The sequence below is a fragment of the Rhinoderma darwinii genome, chromosome 2 (assembly GCF_050947455.1).
Source record: "Rhinoderma darwinii isolate aRhiDar2 chromosome 2, aRhiDar2.hap1, whole genome shotgun sequence".
NCBI classification, from domain to species: domain Eukaryota; kingdom Metazoa; phylum Chordata; class Amphibia; order Anura; family Rhinodermatidae; genus Rhinoderma; species Rhinoderma darwinii.
The window spans coordinates 366,648,232-366,666,774 of NC_134688.1; the positions used below are offsets into that span (position 1 = coordinate 366,648,232).

Genomic DNA, 18,543 nt, shown 5'->3' on the forward strand with positions numbered 1-18,543 from the left:
TTTGCCACTCTGTCCTGAAGGCCAGCATCACGGAGTCGCCTCTTCACTGTAGATGTTGACACTGGGGTTTTGCGGGTAGTATTTAATGAAGCTGCCAGTTGAGGACCTGTGAGGCGTCTATTTCTCAAACTAGAGACTCTAATGTACTTGTCTTGTTGCTCAGTTGTGCAGCGGGGCCTCCCACTTCTCTATCTACTCTGGTTAGAGCCTGTGTGTGCTGTTCTCTGAAGGGAGTAGTACACACCGTTGTAGGAAATCTTCAGTTTCTTGGCAATTACTCGCATGGAATAGCCTTCATTTCTAAGAACAAGAATAGACTGTCGAGTTTCACATGAAAGCTCTCTTTTTCTAGCCATTTTGAGAGTTTAATCGAACCCACAAATGTAATGCTCCAGATTCTCAACTAGCTCAAAGGAAGGTCAGTTTTATAGCTCCTCTAAACAGCAAAACTGTTTACAGCGGTGCTAACATAATTGCACAAGGGTTTTCAAGTGTTTTCTAATCATCCATTAGCCTTCTAACACAGTTAGCAAACACAATTTACCATTAGAACACTGGAGTGATGGTTGCTGGAAATGGGCCTCTATACACCTATGTAGATATTGCATTAAAAACCAGACGTTTGCAGCTAGAATAGTCATTTAGCACATTAACAATGTATAGAGTGTATTTCTGATTAATTTAATGTTATCTTCATTGAAAAAAAACTGTGCTTTTCTTGCAAAAATAAGGAAATTTCTAAGTGACCCTAAACTTTTGAACGGTAGTGTATATATACATACACATTATAGAGACACATGATATTTACATAGCTATATTGGATGCAGCGGTAGCAGTCACACCCAGGCCTCTCTGTGACATTAGAAGACACTAATGTTATAAATTGCACATTACAGGTGAGGGGCCCTGTTACAGATTTTATATTAGGGTTCATGAGCCTTAAAGAGGCTCTGTCACCACCTCCAGCCAGGACGTTCAGACTCCCGACACTTCGGTAAAGTTTGTGTGGGACTTACTCACACAGCACAGCATGATCTCGCTGTGCTGTCATTAACAGCGTGATCTCGCAAGATCACGCTGTGCTTTGATTAAGTCCCACACAAACTTTACTGAAGTGTCGGGAGTGTGAATAGACATCGCGTCCTGGCTGAATTTAGATCTTGCTAGATCACGCTGTGCTGAGTACAAATGGACATGAATGGAGAGAAGTGTATGACGCTGATTGGTCAGCATCATACACTTCTCTTTACAACGCCCACTTGGTAAAAAGGTAAAAAAAAACGCCCAGTTGTCTATTAAGAAACTAATTAGCATAAACCTTAAATTGCTCATAACCTGCTAAAAAATAATTGTGTTGTTATCTACATTACAGCGCCGATCAGATTATGTAGGAGATAGGGCACTTATAATGTGGTGACAGAGTCTCTTTAAGTTATACCTCTGACATACACACATTAATGTGGTAGCTAGCTGGGTAACAATTGAAGGAGAGGTAGAGGAAAATGTCAGAAACTAGTCCTGATCTGGGGCACCCCAAAAAGTTTGTCAAGTTTGAGAAAGGTGGGAACATCAATTCAGGGGTAGCCCTGCTGCAGAAGAACACTTCCTCTTGCAACCAGGGGAATTTCTGCAGGGGAATTGGAGCACAGGAAAGACTAGACAGGTCCTGGTAGTGGGGGACTCAATTATAAAGGGAATAGAAAAATCTGTCACTAATACCAGAAATACCGAACAGAGTGTTGTCTTTCGGGTGTTCGGGTTCGACATACAGTATTGTGGATTGGGTTGACAGTATATTGGTAGAGGCTGGTAAAGAACCAGAGGTCACAGTGCACAACTCCACCGATCAAAAAGTAAGAGGTGAGCTCAGGTTCAGGACCTCAAATGTAGTAATTTCTGAAATGCTACATGTACCACATACCACACTAGAGAAGTATTGGGAGATTAGGGAAGAAAACATGTGGCGCAAGAACTGGTGTAGGATGGAGGGTTTTGGGTTCTTGGAGAACTGGCCCAGCTTCTCTGTTGGCTACAGGCTCTACAGTAGGAATGGGCTTGATCTGAATGTAGAGTGGGCAGCATTGCTGGGGGAAAAGATGGCTACAAGGGTAGAGGAGTGTTTCAACTAGGTACTGAGAGGGAGGGCAATCAATGAAGAGGAGCGAAAGATATCAAAGAAAGTGACCTAAGGCTAAATATTGAAACTGGGGGTGGCATGGAGGGGAGGGGTCAGTGCAGTTAATAGGGACAAGAGGAAAATAGATATGGAAAAACACATAGAGTGCATTTATACTAATGCCAGAAGCCTCACTAGCAAGATTGTGGAATAAAAATTTATAGTGTTGGAAGTAAATTTGACATAGTGGGGATAAGTGAGACATGGCTGGATGATAGCTATGACTGGGCTGTTAATATACAGTCTGTTTAGAAATGAGCGTAGTAATAGGAAAGGGGGAGGGGTTTGCTTGTATGTAAAATTCTGTCTAAAGCCCATTCTGCATGATGATATTTGTGAGGGAAATTAAAATCTGGAGTCCCTATGGGTGGAAATAAGGGGAGGGAGAAAGAATAATAAAATACTGATAGGGGTTTGTCATAAACCTCCAAGTATAATGGAAGCAGAAGAAAATCTACTAGAAAAGCAAAAAGATGAGGCAGCAAATCTTAATGAATTAAGTGGGAAGCAGAAAGCTGCAGGTCCAAAAATTAAAAGACAATTACCTTTTACAACTGGTGCAGAACCCAACAAGAGGGGGGGGGGGGCACTAGACCTAATTTTAACCAATAGACCAGATAAGATATCAAAAGTAAAAGTTTAATAGGAGAGCACAGAAAAACAAAAGAAGTGCAGTGTATTATACAGCGATAAGAAGTAAGAGCCTTTAAGTCCCCTAGTGGAACTAAAACAAAAAAAGTTATCAGTAGTTAAAGTGTAACTAAACGTTTGACAAAAATTCTGACATGTCATAGTGACCTGTCAGAAGTTTTGGTTGGTGGGGTCTGAGCACTGAGACCCCCACCAATCGCTAAAATGAATCGGCAGATGCGCTTGTGTGAGCGCTCAGCTGCTTAGTTTCTGTTCAGCTTTTTCCGGAAAGCCGATGTAGTTGTATACGAGTTCATACACTTTCTATTGAGCCTGTCCTCCGATACATTGATTTTCGTAAAAAGCCGAACAGAAACGAAGCGGCTGAGCGCTCACACGAGCTCTTCTGCTGCCTCATTTTAGCTATTGGTGGGGGTCTCAGTGCTCGGACTCCCACCAATCACAACTTCTGACATGTCACTATGACATGTCTGAAGTTTGTTGAACGTTTAGTTACCCTTTAATAAAAGTTTAAAAAAAAAATTCTTTCCCCCTCCCTCCCCTTTGTTTTTGTTCTGATCTTATTATTATTTCATTTAGGAGTTTTTGGTACCTTGTATATGATGGCCATTTGAACTAGACTATAAATTTCACCAAATTACATTTTTTGGGAAATTAGCTGTGTCCTCTGGCGTGGAATTTCTGCTGTCTTCTAACTGTTATATGCGCCTCCGGTGACGCACACGCAGTGTGTAGTGTCTGCTCCACCTCCGGATTGATGATTGCGCCGCACCATGGCAACGGTGCACGTGACCGCGTTAACACGAGCTTGCGTGCCCTGTGCACATGTTGTGGGTCACCCACAACTTCCGGCTGGCGGGCTGACAGGACACTGTGTTCGTGCGTCCGATAAATACACAGGTAAGTGCACGATTACTAATCTTTGAAGACATACACTTGTTTTGTGACAAATCCAATTGGCTAGCTCCATCTTTAAAAGGCAGTATGTATTGGTATGACCCCACCCCAGACGAAGGCAAATGCGCTGAAACGTGCATCGGGGTGGGCGCTTATCAATTACTCCAGCACCTTATGGGTCCGTATGAATAAAGTTCATCTTTGAATTTTACACTGTATTTAAAGGACAGATATGGCTTTGTTTTAGTGGAATTTGTCAGTATATATCATTTTTATTTTTTTCTCTAAAGTGGGCAAAATTGGAAAAAATTCAAGAATTTAGCAATTGTGTCAGTTTATGCTAGCATTTTTCACACATAGTATGGACCACGGACAAAATTAATCTACTTTCACATTCTTCTACTTCACCCGTGCATGGGGATACCAAATATGTGTGCTTTATTCACTGTGCGGGCATGTGCCAGGGCTTGGCATAAAAGGAGGCTTTTTGGCCTTTTCGTTCCAGGAATTCTGCACTTGATTTTATAGCAACATACTGTTATCTGGGGGGCCTAATGCTGCTGAAACATTAGAATCACCCCATAAATGACTTCATTCACTCAAGTAGACCCCACAAGGTTTTTGTCAAGGGGTATATCATATTTTTAGAAAGTCCAGTTTTCTTCTGAAAGTTTCTTGAGTAAGATGGAACAAAATAAAATTAGCAATTTTTTAGCAAGTGCGTCAGTTTATGCTAGCATTTTTCACACACAGTATAGACCACGGACAAAATTCATCTCCTTTCACATTCTGCCACATTCTTCTCCTGTGCATGGGGATACCAAATATGTGTGCTTTATTTATCACATAGAGATGTAGGAGGGCGGACAATAGAAGAAGCTTATTTCACAAATCGCAAGTTTCTATAACTCTTCCAAAATATCTGCTCTTGAAGCAGACATCCCAAAATATTCATCTAGGGCAGGGGTCTCAAACTCGGCAGGGTAAGTGGGCCGGATATAGAAAAAATGGGAAGTTGACGGGCCGCATTACTTTCAAATTTGATACAACACAAAATTATTGTTAATAAATTACTAATAATTATAATATACAGTATAATTATATAATTATGGATGGATGCTGCCGCAGTGCCCTCTGTGGATGCTGCCGCAGTGCCCTCTGTGGATGCTGCCGCAGTGCCCTCTGTGGATGCTGCTGCAGTGTCCTCTGTGGATGCTGCCGCAGAGCCTTCTGTGGATGCTGCCGCAGTGCCCTCTGTGGATGCTGCCGCAGTGCCCTCTTTGGATGCTGCCGCAGTGCCCTCTGTAGATGCTGCCACAGTGCCCTCTGTAGATGCTGCCACAGTGCCCTCTGTAGATGCTGCTACAGTGCCCTCTGTAGATGCTGCCACAGTGCCCTCTGTAGATGCTGCCACAGTGCCCTCTGTAGATGCTGCCACAGTGCCCTCCGTAGATGCTGCCACAGTGCCCTCCGTAGATGCTGCGCTAGTAGGCTCTTCCTGGGACTCCTGCTCTGGGGAATGCCACAGAGTTCCGGAGCAGAGCCTATACTAGAGCTCTGCACTGGACTCCGGCTCTGGGGAAGCCCCAGACATTGCGTGTCCAAACATGCTTCCATGTTCTGCAGTTTCAACTGCATCAGGGACAACGTCCCCTGAAGATTAACCTGAAGTGACGCTATCATCGTCACTACCTAAAACAGGTTCCAACTCTGACGCCATTTCTGATGCGGTCTCAGACTCAGACCACAGCATGGCGTATGCCTCCTCAGCGCTAAAAAACTTCCTCGCCATAACGTCACTAACACTAACTAAAGAAACTTTTTTTTTTTATAAAACACAAACTAACTGGTATATATATATATATATATATATATATATCTATCTACACTACCGCTAACAAAAAAAATAAACCGCTATTGCTATATATATATATATTATATATATATATATATATATATATATATATATATATATGTGGATATATATATAATTATATATTCCCTACCTGCCTATTCTAATATAATAAAAGATAGAAAGGTAGATAGATAGAAAAAAAGATAGATGGATAGATTGTATAGATAGATAGAAATCTATCTATACAGAGAATGTTTTATAGTGTAAGGCCTCATGCACACAAACGTATTTTTTCCCTCCCGTAAATACTGGCGTAAATACGGGTTCTTGGTCACACGTATTCGACCCGTATTGCACCAGTATTTACGGACCCGTGCCCGTAAATACGGGTCTGGTATCACCAGTATTCCACCCGTATTTACGGGCACGTTTTCGATGCAAAATTGCACTGCACTAATCGGCAGCCCCTTCTCTCTATCAGTGCAGGATAGAGAGAAGGGGCAGCTCTTTCCGAGGTAAAAGTAAAAGAAATTCATACTTACCCAGCCGTTGCCTTGGTGACGCGTCCCTCTCTTGACATCCAGCCCGACCTCCCTGTATGACGCGGCAGTCCATGTGACCGCTGCAGCCTGTGATTGGCCTGTGATTGGCTGCAGCGATCACATGGGCTGAAACGTCATCCCGGGATGCCGGACTGGAGGAAGAAGCAGGGAGTTCTGGGTAAGTATGAACGTCTTTTTTTTTTACACGTTGCTCTATATTGTGATTGGTAGTTTCTGTCCAGGGTGCTGAAAGAGTCACTGCTGATTGTTTAACTCTTTCAGCTCCCTGGACAGTGACTATTCACTGACGTCGCCTAGCATCGCTCCCGTAATTACGGGTGCACACACGTAGTCACCCGTAATTACGTGAGCCCCATAGACTTCTATGGGCCTGCCCGTGCCGTAATTATGGCCTGAAATAGGACATGTTCTATATTTTTCAATGGCACGGGCACCTTCCCGTAAGCATACGGGGAGGTACCCATGGCCAATAGAAGTCCATGGGCCCGTAAAAACGTGCTGTGATTACGGCCCGTAATTACGGGCGTTTTTACGTTCGTGTGCATGAGGCCTGATGGTGGAATTACACAAACGTGATATACGTCCGTGCAACCCGCGTGATTTTCACGCGTGTCGCACGGACCTATGCAAGTCTATGGGGTAGTGCAGACTGTCCATGATTTTTGAGCAGCGTGAGTCCGCTGCGTAAAACTCACGACAGGTCCTATATTTCTGCGCTTTTCGCGCATCACGCACCCAGTGAAGTCAATGGGTGTGTGAAAATCACGCATGCCACACGGAGGCACCTCCGTGGGACGCTCGTTTTTCACGCAAGAGTTGTTGACTGTATGTTAATGAGTTGGTGCAAACTTGTCCAAACAAGAACAAACCAGGAAGTGGTTTATAGCCCTGGTTAAGCATCCATTACTCACGACAGCACCAGAACTGCAGACATGCCAAGACACATGGATGTCGAGCAGTTGATCTGTCTAGTGCAGGAGAGGCCTGAGGTATGGGACACCCGAGCGGAGTCATACCATGACCGAACATATAAAGAAGTGGCATGGGACCAGATAGCCGAGGCGATGTTCCCGCAGAATTGGTCCAAAAGCAGCACACGTGACCGTAAGCGTATTGGTGAGTAGATGTCTTTAGGTATATGTAATGTCATCCATATTCACTAGTGTGTCCCTGTGGTAACATTTCCCCACATGCCCAACGTTTCGGTTCTGTTGCAGCATTATCAACTTGTGTAATGTATGTGTTTGTTGTGTAGGTGTATTCCAATAGTTTGAAAAGTGCCTGTGTGTGCAATAACATCATGAGTAACCATGTGTTTTTGGGTTCATTCCACAGTAGATGATGTCAAGACATGGTGGCGTAGCATGAGGGACCAGTTCCGCAGGGAATATGGCTCCAGAGGGCGCAGCGGTGATGGTGGTGCCAAAAAACGTAGATACATGTACACCGACCAGCTAATGTTCTTGAAAGACATAATGGAGATGCGACCGTAAGTAATCGTCCTATCACCAGAAGAAAACTGTTCCATTGCTCAAATGTCATGTACTCAAAAGAGGCTGTGTGTTCCTTGTGGAAAATGGTTTATTCATGAACCTTTTCTATTCTAGAACTACCGACAATCTGGATGACTCGCAAGAGGAGGCTGGGCCCGAGTCCTCCCACGCGTCCGAACACGCCACTCCCCTAGTGCCCCTAACCCCGGATCCCACACCAGAGGAACCTGCGCCACTAGCCTCCGCGCCAGAACCTGTGGAACCACCACAGCCTGCAGCACCCCGACGAAGACGCCCAATCATCCCTTCTGCAGGTGCACAGGTGGACGCCAGGGTCCTGGACTACCTGCGCCGCGCGGCCGATGAGGACAGTTTGGACTTTTTCTACCGCAGCATGGCCCCATTATTGCGCAGGGTCCCGGAACATAGGCTGGTGCGCCTCCAGGCGGCAATGCTGTCCCTCAAAGACAGTGCCACACCCACAAATAGTCCACGCCACTGCTTTGACGCTACAGAGCAGTGGTGTACAGTACCGCTGCCCTCGGTGGGGTACAATATCCCAGGCCCCTCCCAACTGGCCACCCCCATCCCACGTCAGCCGCAATATAGGCCAATGCCTAGCCACTTCTCCCCTGGTCCAATGGCTGGCCAGGAGAGACATTTTCCCACCTACTCCCGACCCGCCCAAGCTTATCAGCCTCCCATACAGGCTCACGGCTACCAGCCCCAGCTTCAGGACCACTATGCTGTTCAGGAACATCTTTTGCAGGGCCGTGGACAGCATATTGGTGCTGACATGTCCGCCTACACCTCTCCGCCGCATTCCTACCACGAATTGTAGGTGTGCGCGGTGAAGGCCGTTGGATATTCTTTTAGTGAACCCATCTGTGTTTTGGGTTATGTTTCGTTGCGCATCATGTTGGTGCAAAAGTGTAGTTGTTCTTCACCTATGTACTTATCGTTGTTTGGGTTTGTGTGAGCACAACATAAACTATCTAGATTTATTTACAATTGAGTGTGGACATTGTTTTGTACTCTAGTTTTTCGAAATGCTTTCGCTTCACACTGTTTAATTTCAGATTTACACACGGTTTTAAAGGGCACAACATTGCTCTACGGCATAATTGAGGTATTAGTTGATCTGTAGGGGTTTGGATTTAGTAGGCGAAAGGTGTGACTATGTGGGCGTGAACAACTATCATAGTTCTCGCATAAAGGCCAGCTGGGATAGGATCAGAACTCATTGTCTAGGCAATGGTATTTTGGTCCACTGACTTGTTTGCCGGATAAATGCTACCTCCAAACCCCTAAAGATTTTTAAGCTCGCAACCCACGTCAAGGGTCCTCATGTATTGCGAGTCCCTAACACAACTACGCCCCAACAAATCATAAAGTACACGGGTCAGTAAGGACCTTTGTAGACAATACTAATAACTACGCCACCCTTTAAATGGCATCGTGCTGCCATGGTACAGCTCCAGCAGGGCTGTCAAAATACTCTGCAAATCGTTGACACACTCGTAGTCCAGATGTTTGTGCCCGCCCTACTAGAATAGGCTGCACAATGTTGGTGGTGCGTGTATTTGTTAGCATATATTCGCCATCAAAACTGACATCATGTATGCGGGTAAAGTTATGCAGAACTACACACGCTTGGATAACACGTGTCACATAGACCGGCGACATTTGCAAGGTTGTCATAAAGACCCTCCACTTTTTTGACATGATGCCAAAGGTGCATTCGACACATCTTCGTGCCCTGCATAGGCGGTAATTGAAGATGCGCCTACGCTCATCCAAGCCCCTCCTCGCAAATGGACGCATTACTTGGCTTGTCAGGGCAAAACCCTCATCTGCAACTATGACATATGGGATTGGTGGGCTGCTGGAGCCAGGGAGGATGGTAGGTTCCGGCAGAGCAAGTTGATTAGCCATAAGCCATTGGCCCATTCTGGATGAGCAAAATATGCATGGATCAGCAGAGCTTCCATACGACCCAATGTCTACTATGGTAAAGCAATAATTACTGTCCGCCAAGGCCAACAAGACGATGAAAAAATACTGCTTGTAGTTATAGTATCTGGAGCCAGAGTGGGGGGGGGGGCTTCTTCACACGAATGTGCTTTCCGTCTAGGGCACCAATACAATGAGGAAATTTGGTGTCTGTAAAAAACTCCTCGGATATTCTAAGCCAGTGTTGGGCCGTGGGCTGAGGCATCACCGTGCTCTTTAATCTCTGCCACAGCACGACACAGGTTGATGTCACAATGCAGGAAATAGTGGCCACTCAATGATGAAATTCGAAATCTAAAGAATGGTAACTATTGCCAGTGGCCAAAAATCTACATGAAGTCAGAAACACAAACAACAAAGCAGACATGTTATGTAGGACCTGAAGCACATAAACCATTGTGTAAGCTGTATTTCCAAAACTCAGATATCGCAAGGTCACAAGGAGCCGCTCCTCTGGGGAAATACAGCGCCATATGTTTGTGTCCTGGTAGGTGATTCCTGTCCGAATCAGCGCAAGCAGCATATCAAATGTGCCGACAGACAGGCAGCAAAAGGAGCGAAATTTATCAGGGTGACGACGGAGGTCATCATACAGGGTATGAAAGTGGCCTTTGGAGGTGCGTTGGGCCACAAGTGGATGAACCCAAATCCTACCTCTTCTACGTGGCTGTGGCTGTAGCATGGGACGCCGTTCGCCAAATCTGCAAGAAATCATCCACGCTAGCAGCACACGGGCCAGCGGGCATAAATGAAGTTTAGACCGCAAAAAGCCAATAAACTGTGTGAAGAAACACTCTTTGTCAGCAAGGTCCAAAAGGTGCATAACATGTGTACACAGCAAGCAACCAATATTAATATTAAGATCTCTGACCTGATGAGCTGTTACCATTATATCACTGTGAGCTTTATATGTCAGATGGGGGATGGAGGGTACACAAAGATCATATGTTTTCTGCTATGATATAAAATAAATATTAACCCCCTTTTCGACAAAAGCTGAGTCCGTGCGATCATCCCCGAGGGTCAGCTGTATGTTACAGCTGACACCCTGCTATAATGGCGGGGACTGAAGTTAGCTCCAATCCCCGCTATTAACCCCTTAAATGATGCGGTCAAAAGCGTCCGCTGCATTAATGGTGTTTGCGGCTAATCGCCACCCCAGCAACAAGATCGCTGGGGTGTCGATGGCTGGATAGGCAACTGGAGGCCTAACACTGGCCTTCCAGTCTGCCTAGTAGAGAAGCCTCCTAGACCTTGCCCGGAGGCGGGGGCCTAATAGGCTTCCAGTACCAACGACAAGATGGCGCGGGCTCAGAAGCTGAGCCTGCGTCATCAGCGGGGGGTGTCAGCTGTATGTTACAGCTGACACCCTGCTGTAACGGCAGGTACCGAAACTAGCTCCGATCTCTGCCATTAACACCTTAGATGCAGCGATGATTAGTAGGTAGTGATTACAGGCGGTCCGTGAGTACGATCCGTGATTACGGGCACGGTTGGCCGCGGCCGGCCGTCCTCATTTGTGGGCTGTGCTACCATTATAAAGTATGGAAACCACAGAGAAACAAGAGCTTATAGCCAAGACATTTTGTTTAAACATTACAAAATTTTTATTATTTAACATATACAAAAATACATACGTATAAAATACAATATAAAAAAGGACGAGACTCTAGAAAGAAGTTTCAAGGAGCAAACATCGAAGATATCAATATGCACAAATTGGTTTGGCTATATTATCCATAAACAGAGAATCTATCAAAAATAGAAAAATCCCTCTTGTGGGGCAAGATCACGTTACAAACAGCCCAATGTACAAAGAGGTATTGTATGGGGATCTATATACCAAGTATCAAGAAACTACCCAAAGTTTGTTACTATGAGATAAAGAGTGTTGGATAAGGCTTACCCATATTGTAATAGCAGTATTAGTACGATGTGTGCTCCAGCACAACAGCCCCAACGCGCGTTTCGCTATGGTATTGCTTCCTCAGGGGGAACACATCTCCCCTGAAAATATGGCTACAATACGTCGGCAAACATCTGCTCATTCATTTGAATGGGTTTGCCGACGTACTGTGCCGATGACCTGTCATTTACGCGTCGTCGTTTGACAGCTGTCAAACGACGACGCGTAAAATGTCTGCCTCGGCAAAGAAGTGCAGGACACTTCTTTGCAACGTAATTTGAGCCGTTCTTCATTGAAGTCAATGAAGAGCAGTTCAAGATTACAAACGTCAAAGACGCCTCGCAAAATGCGAGGAGGAACAATTACGTCTGAAACGAGGCAGCTGTTTTCTCCTGAAAACAGTCTGTCTTTTCAGACGTAAAAGCCTCTCATCGTGTGCACATACCCTAAGAAGAAAAACTGTATCCAAAATCCGCAACACTATGCTGCATAAAATTTTCCACAACGGAAAAATAATCCATGCACATCTTTTTTTCCGGAAAGCGGAATCGGTCAGGCACCATGTGTGAGAAGTAGAGATGAGCGAACTCGGTTTCGGTCCGAACATCAGGAAAAGTTCGGTTCACAGCGAATCCAAACTTCACCGGGTTCGGCCGAACCCGTTTTGACCGAACCCGGTCAAAAATATTATACAAATCGGCAGCCACTTGTCTCTATCAATCACTGATAGAGAAAAGAGGCTGCTGATTAAAAATAAAATAAAAAGCATTTCATACGTACCCGGTCGTTGTCTTGGTGACGAGTCCCTCTTCTTCCTCCAGTCCGACCTTCTTTTCTGACGCGGCAGCCTGTGATTGGCTGCAGAGGCCTCTGCAGCCTGTGATTGGCTGCAGAGGCATCTGCAGCCTGTGATTGGCTGCAGCGGTCACATGGGCTGTAATGTCACCCAGGAATGTCGGGCCGGATGTCGAGAGGGACGCGTCACCAAGGCAACGGCCAGGAGACCGGACTGGAGGAAGCAGAAAGTTCTCGGTAAGTATGAACGTCTTTTTTTTTTGACAGGTTACTCTATATTCTGATCGGAATTCACTGTCCAGGGTGCTGAAACAGTTACTGCCGATCAGTTAACTCTTTCAGCACCCTGGACAGTGACTATTTACTGACGTCGCCTAGCAACGCTGCCGTAATGACGGGTGCACACACGTAGTCACCCTTCATTACGGGGCCTCATGCACACGACCGTAAAAACACCCGTTATTACGGGTCGTAATTACGACCCGAAATAGCGGACCCATAGACTTCTGTTAGCCACGGGTACCTTCCCGTTTTCTCACGGGAAGGTGCCCGTGCCGTTAAAAAGATAGAACATGTTCTATTTTTTTATTTTAGGGGCCGTGCTCCTATACTTTATAATGGGAGCACGGCTCGGAAAAACGACCGGCTGCCCGTGGCCGGCCGTGCTAATCTCCTGAAATACTCTGTGCTGCCTTAAACTCTGTGGACAGGTCAGGATCCTGTTTCTTTTAAATGCTGCTGGGGAACCCGCCCGATCCACTATATAAGGCTGTGCTACAGTGCAGCATTTAAAAGAAACAGCATCCTGACCTGTCCACAGAGTTTAAGGCAGCACAGAGTATTTCAGGAGATGAGCGTGCAGATTCAGTGCTGCTGTGAACTCTGCTCTTACCAATACGTAGCTCTCAGTCTGTTACCTCTCCTCCACTCCTGTCCTCAATAACACCTTCACATGATTGGCAAGTCACCACGTAACGGTAAGAGCAGAGTTCACAGCAGCACAGAGTATTTCAGGAGAGGAGCGTGCAGATTTTGTGCTGCTGTGAACTCTGCTCTTACCATTACGTAGCTCTCATCTCTAGTGAGAAGCTTTTTTTTATTTGTTGTGCTGTTATGCAAGATTTGATCTTGTAAGTAAATTAAAAGCAGCATGTTTATTTATTTTAGGGTATGTTTTAGGGTATGTTCACATGTAGCGTAAACTAAGCAGAATTTCCAACCTGATTTTCGCTGCGGAAATTCTGCAGCGTTTCCGCTAGAGAAATTGACATGCTGCAGATTGAGTACCCGCACCACAAGTCAATTTACACAATACTTTCTACATATTTTTTACGCAGCATGTCGATGAGATTTGTTGAAATTGGTTGTGGAAAATCTGCACTCAACCCCTTGGCGATATGCCACGTACTATTTCGTTGCTGTCGCCAAGGGGAAGTATGGAGCGCGCTCACGGGCTGAGCGCGCTCCATACTCGGCGGGTGATGGCTGCGTTACACAGCCGACACCTCACTCCACCGGGTGGAATCAAAGTTCACTTTGATTCCGTCCGTTTTAAAACCTTAAATGCCGTGGTCAATCGTGACGGCGGCATTTAAATTGTTAGAATCAGGGGGAGCCCCCTCAAACACGCTATCTAGCGGGCACCCCAGGCCAGCCATTTACACTGGTTGTTATGACAGCCTGGGGGCCTAATAAAGGCCCCCAGGTCTGCCATCTTTGTACTCCTTTGGCAGGGCTTCAAAGGAGACTGTTCGTATTACGATATACTGCAATACATTAGTATTGCAGTATATCATGCAAGCGATCCTGGTTTAAGTCTCCTAGGGGGACTAATAAAAAAAAGTAAAGAACAGTTAAATAAAGTTTTTTTTTGTTTAAAAAAAACAAAAACAAACTATTAAAAGTTCAAAAACATAAAAGTTAACATAACTAGTATCGCCACGTCTGTAAAAGTCCGAACTATCACAATATAGCATTGTTTAAACTGCTCGGTGAACACCGTAAAAAAAAAAAATTGCTAATACACGCAAATTGCTGTTTTTTCGGTCACCTTAGCTCTCCCAAAAAACGAAATAAAAAGTGATCAAAAAGTTGCATATACCCCAAAATTATATTGATGAAAACTAAAGTTCGCATCGCAAAAATTAAGCCCTAATATCGCTAAATTGACTGAAAAATAAAATAGTTATGGCTCTCAGAACATGGCGACACAATACTTTTTTTTTTTTAACAAATAGTTGTTTTTTGGTAGAAAAGTGGTAAAACTTAAAACAAAACATATAAATTTGGTATTGCCATAATCGTATAAACCTGTAGAATAAGCAGCACATGTCGTCTTTACCGCTTGATGGACGCCGTAAAAACAAAACCCCCGAAAAAATGGCATAATCGCAGTTTTTTTCCCATTTCACCCCACAAATATATTTTTTTCAGCTTCCCAGTACATTATGCAGTACAATAAATGGTGCCATGAAAACCTACAACTTGTCCCTCAAAAAAAAAGCCCTGATACTGCTATGGCAACAAAAAAACAAAGAAGTTATGGCTTTTGGAAGGCGGGGAGGAAAAAACTAAAATGAAAAAAATGTATATTGGCAGTGTCTCCAAGGGGTTAATCCGTCCTGTGTGCACATACCCTAAATCTAGTCCCACGCATTGTTGCTTTTTCATTCCTTGGTTCCTCTTGTTTAGAACGGAGTGGGCCAACTGAACGGGTGTCCAGGGAAAGGTGTGACTTCTTTGGACTTCTGGCCAGCATAGGCTTACATAGTAGGGCAGTTTAGGAGGAGGAGCGCCTTTTACATACTGAACCAGGGACTGTGGGGACTTTGTATAAATTGAATCTAGGCTTGTTATCCTCAGGAGCTGAGAGCTAGCCTGTAGGCATGAAATTTTATATGTGATTGAAAAATACCTTAGTACCAGCAGAAAGAACTTTTTTTTATCAGAGTCTAAGATTAAGGTCCTTAATTACTTATGGCGCTCCGAGACCAAAGTTAGTTAAGCTTGGCAGTAGAGTAAAAAAACATATCACTGGAATCTAATAGCAGTGTAAAAGACTTTTGCCCATATAGTGTATGTATGTGGAGATCCCTACTAATTATTGCAAACCATTGCAAACAGGTACATAAAATCAAGCACACAGTCATGCAATTGCCATAGACAAACATTGGTAGTACAAACATGCTGAAGAACTGAGTGACCTTAAAACTTGCACTGTCATAGGATACCACCTTTGCCAAGTAAGATCGTGACATTTCTTATCTGCTTGACCTGCCCCAGTGAACTGGAAGTGCTATTATTATATGAAGTGGAAGCCTCTAGGAGCAACAACAGCTCAGCAATGAAGCGGTAGACCACACAAACTCGCAGAGCAGGGCCGCTGAGTGCTAAAGCGCAAAGTGAGTAAAAATCGCCTATCCACTCTTGCATCACTTACTACAGAGATTCAAAATGCCTCTATAAGTGACATCACCACAAGAACTGTGCTTCGGAAGAGTCATGAAAAGGGTTTCCATAGTCGAGCAGCAGCACACAAGCCTAAGATCACCATGTGAATGCCAATCTTCGGATGTGGTAGTGTAAAGCACGCCACCACAGGAGCAGGGAAAATGTGTTCTCTGGAGTGTTGAATCAAGTTTCACTATCACAAAGTCTGATGGATGAATCTAGTTTTGGCAAGTGCTACGAGAACACTACCTACTGGAATGCATAGTGGCTACTGTACAATTAGGTAGAGGATGGTTAATGGTTTGGAGCTTTTTTTTCAGGTTTTCGGCTAGGCCCATTATTTCCAGTAAAGAGTAATGTTTATGCTACAGCATACAAAGACATTTTAGACTATTGTATGGTTCCAACTTTGTAGGGACAGTTTGGGGGAAGGCCTCTTCCTGTTCCAGCATGACTGTGCCCCAGTACACAAAGCAAGGTGTACATATGCCATAGTGTGGTTTATGCATTTGTGCACTGGGCCCTTTGTGTGGGCTGTATATGTTAGCGTTCCACAGGAGAAGTGGCCTGTCTGGCCTGTCATGTTATGTTGTGCTGCTGTCTATTGCACTGTAATGTTACTTTTGTTTATGGCAGGTGCGGCAGATGAGCCAGATTGGCTTGCTCGTGGACTTAATTACCTGGCACCAGGATAAATGGGCCGGATGCCATCTTGATTATTGTATTGCTGCACCATCAAAGGTCCAGGATGTCGCAGCGTCACTACATCACATCCTGATGCTGAGTGTGGCTCTTCTTGTATAAAGCAGCTCCTGTTCCCACAAATAGTGTCCAGTGTTTGGGTGGAAGAGGAGGAACCTAACCAAAGAGAGAGCTGCTGTGAGATGTGCTGGAGTGTGAGCTGAGAAAGTTGCTAATACAGAACGTGGTGTGACACCACAAGCCGGTTGACTGTAGTCTGTTGGTTCTCGTGCTGATTGCGGATAACTGGCACGAGACTTCTAGAGTTTCTGCAGTGTCGGGTGAGCTGTGATTGGAGCGTGATGGACAGGAGCCTCACCATGTGAGGCAGTAGAGCAGCTCAGCAAGTTGTGACATTCCCTGCAAAAAGGAGTAGTGCCATCCGATGAAAGTGTTTGCCAGCCAGCCATCATCCGCTAGCCTGAACCGGTAATAGTAAGAGACTATGTCTCTTATATTGATTAGTGTTTATTTGCATTTTATTATTATTAACATCGGTTTATCATCAGCACATCCATTACCATCCACAGTGAGGGATCTCCATCCTCATCTCTGGACTATCTCCACTGGACATGATCAGACCTACCAGCGGTCTGTGGCAGACTTGACATGGTGACAGGGGTCGTGAGTAGCAACATACAAATGACACAAACAACACTGTGACTATTAAAGTCTTCTCTCTTTTTTCCTCTGTTCACCTGTGAAGTATATTGGGCAGCTTATACATTATAAGAGCTCCTTGATTTGACTTTTCTGTCAGGTTGCACCAGTTATTCTGGTGGCAATCTGTTTTTTGTTTTTTGATTGTGTTGTTCCCTGATGAGCCTGTCATTTTTCCAGGCGAAACGCGTCGGAACTGTGTTTATTATCTTTACCTATTTGGTATTTATGTGCAGTACCCTCCCTCTATTAGAAAAACATACAGCCAATGAGATCTGGAATGTAACACGTGAATATTATCACTTATTACAACACATCTTTTCCATCCTTGAGGGATATAGGCCAGTAAGTTATTTATCTGAATACTGCACTGCTGTTTTTTTCTTCTTCTTTTGACCTATTTGGTATCACACCAAATCTCACTGTGTGTTTACACCCCAACCAATTCTCTAGACTATCAAATCGGATAGGCCAATAACAGAGCGTCTAGGGTATAGGTTGGAGGTTGGGGCCGTTCCTTCATTATGGGCGTTGCTCTGTTTAGGCAGGGTGACCTGGTAGGGTTTAACAGGGTCAGTTTGTTTTCCCTATAGCATTTTTTGACCAACCATCTTTTTTAAAGGACAACCTCCTTTTTTTTATCAATAATAAGTAAAAGTTACTTTTTATTGTGTAGTTTTTTGACGTCTGTTTTTTCTATGACTTAACATTAGTTTGGTAAAGTTTTTATTCCAACAAGCTCCTGGTCCCATTCCATCTCTCCTGCGACAAACCTACAAGAGCTGTGCAACATCCTGGACCCCCACACTTACAAGTTTGGTGTGAAGGAACTCGAGTGGCCTGCACAGAGCCCTGACCTCAACCCCATTGAACATCTTTGGTCTTAATTGGAATGCTTATTGAAAGAAAGACCTTCTCATCCAACATCAGTGCCTGACCTCACAAATGCTCTTTTGGTTGAATGGGCACAAATTCCCATAAGCACATTCCAAAATCTTGTGGGAAGCCTTCCTAGAGGAGTGGAGGCTGTTATGAGCTGCAAAAGGTGGCCCAACTTCATATGAACGCCAATGTTTTTTAAATAGGATGTCAAACATTCTCATATAGGTGTGATGGTCAGGTGTCTATATACTTTTGGATATATAGTGTATGACTCAGGCAGCATCTTGTGTTGCATGCAGATTCTGGCGTGGATATTGGTGCAGATTTGCATTGCAAAGGGTGAAATCCCCTGTGAAAATCAGGGACTAATCCGTGACAGAATTGAAATGCTGCGGATTAGAAGATCTGTAGCATGCCTTCTATTCTGCACTGATTTTTTTTTTTAAAAAAAACCTCTATCT

General features: G+C 44.5%; 1 protein-coding gene across 1 annotated transcript in view; it reads left to right on the forward strand.

Moving 5' to 3' along the window:
- Positions 1-8,566, forward strand: part of LOC142741355 (uncharacterized) — a 69,556-nt gene extending 60,990 nt beyond the window's left edge. The window contains exons 2-3 of the mRNA XM_075850734.1: positions 7,478-7,631; positions 7,750-8,566. Of these exons, the coding sequence (XP_075706849.1) occupies positions 7,478-7,631; positions 7,750-8,476 (881 nt within the window). The 3' untranslated portion in view covers positions 8,477-8,566. The remainder of the gene's footprint in view (positions 1-7,477; positions 7,632-7,749) is intronic.
- The last annotated feature ends 9,977 nt before the right edge of the window (positions 8,567-18,543 follow it).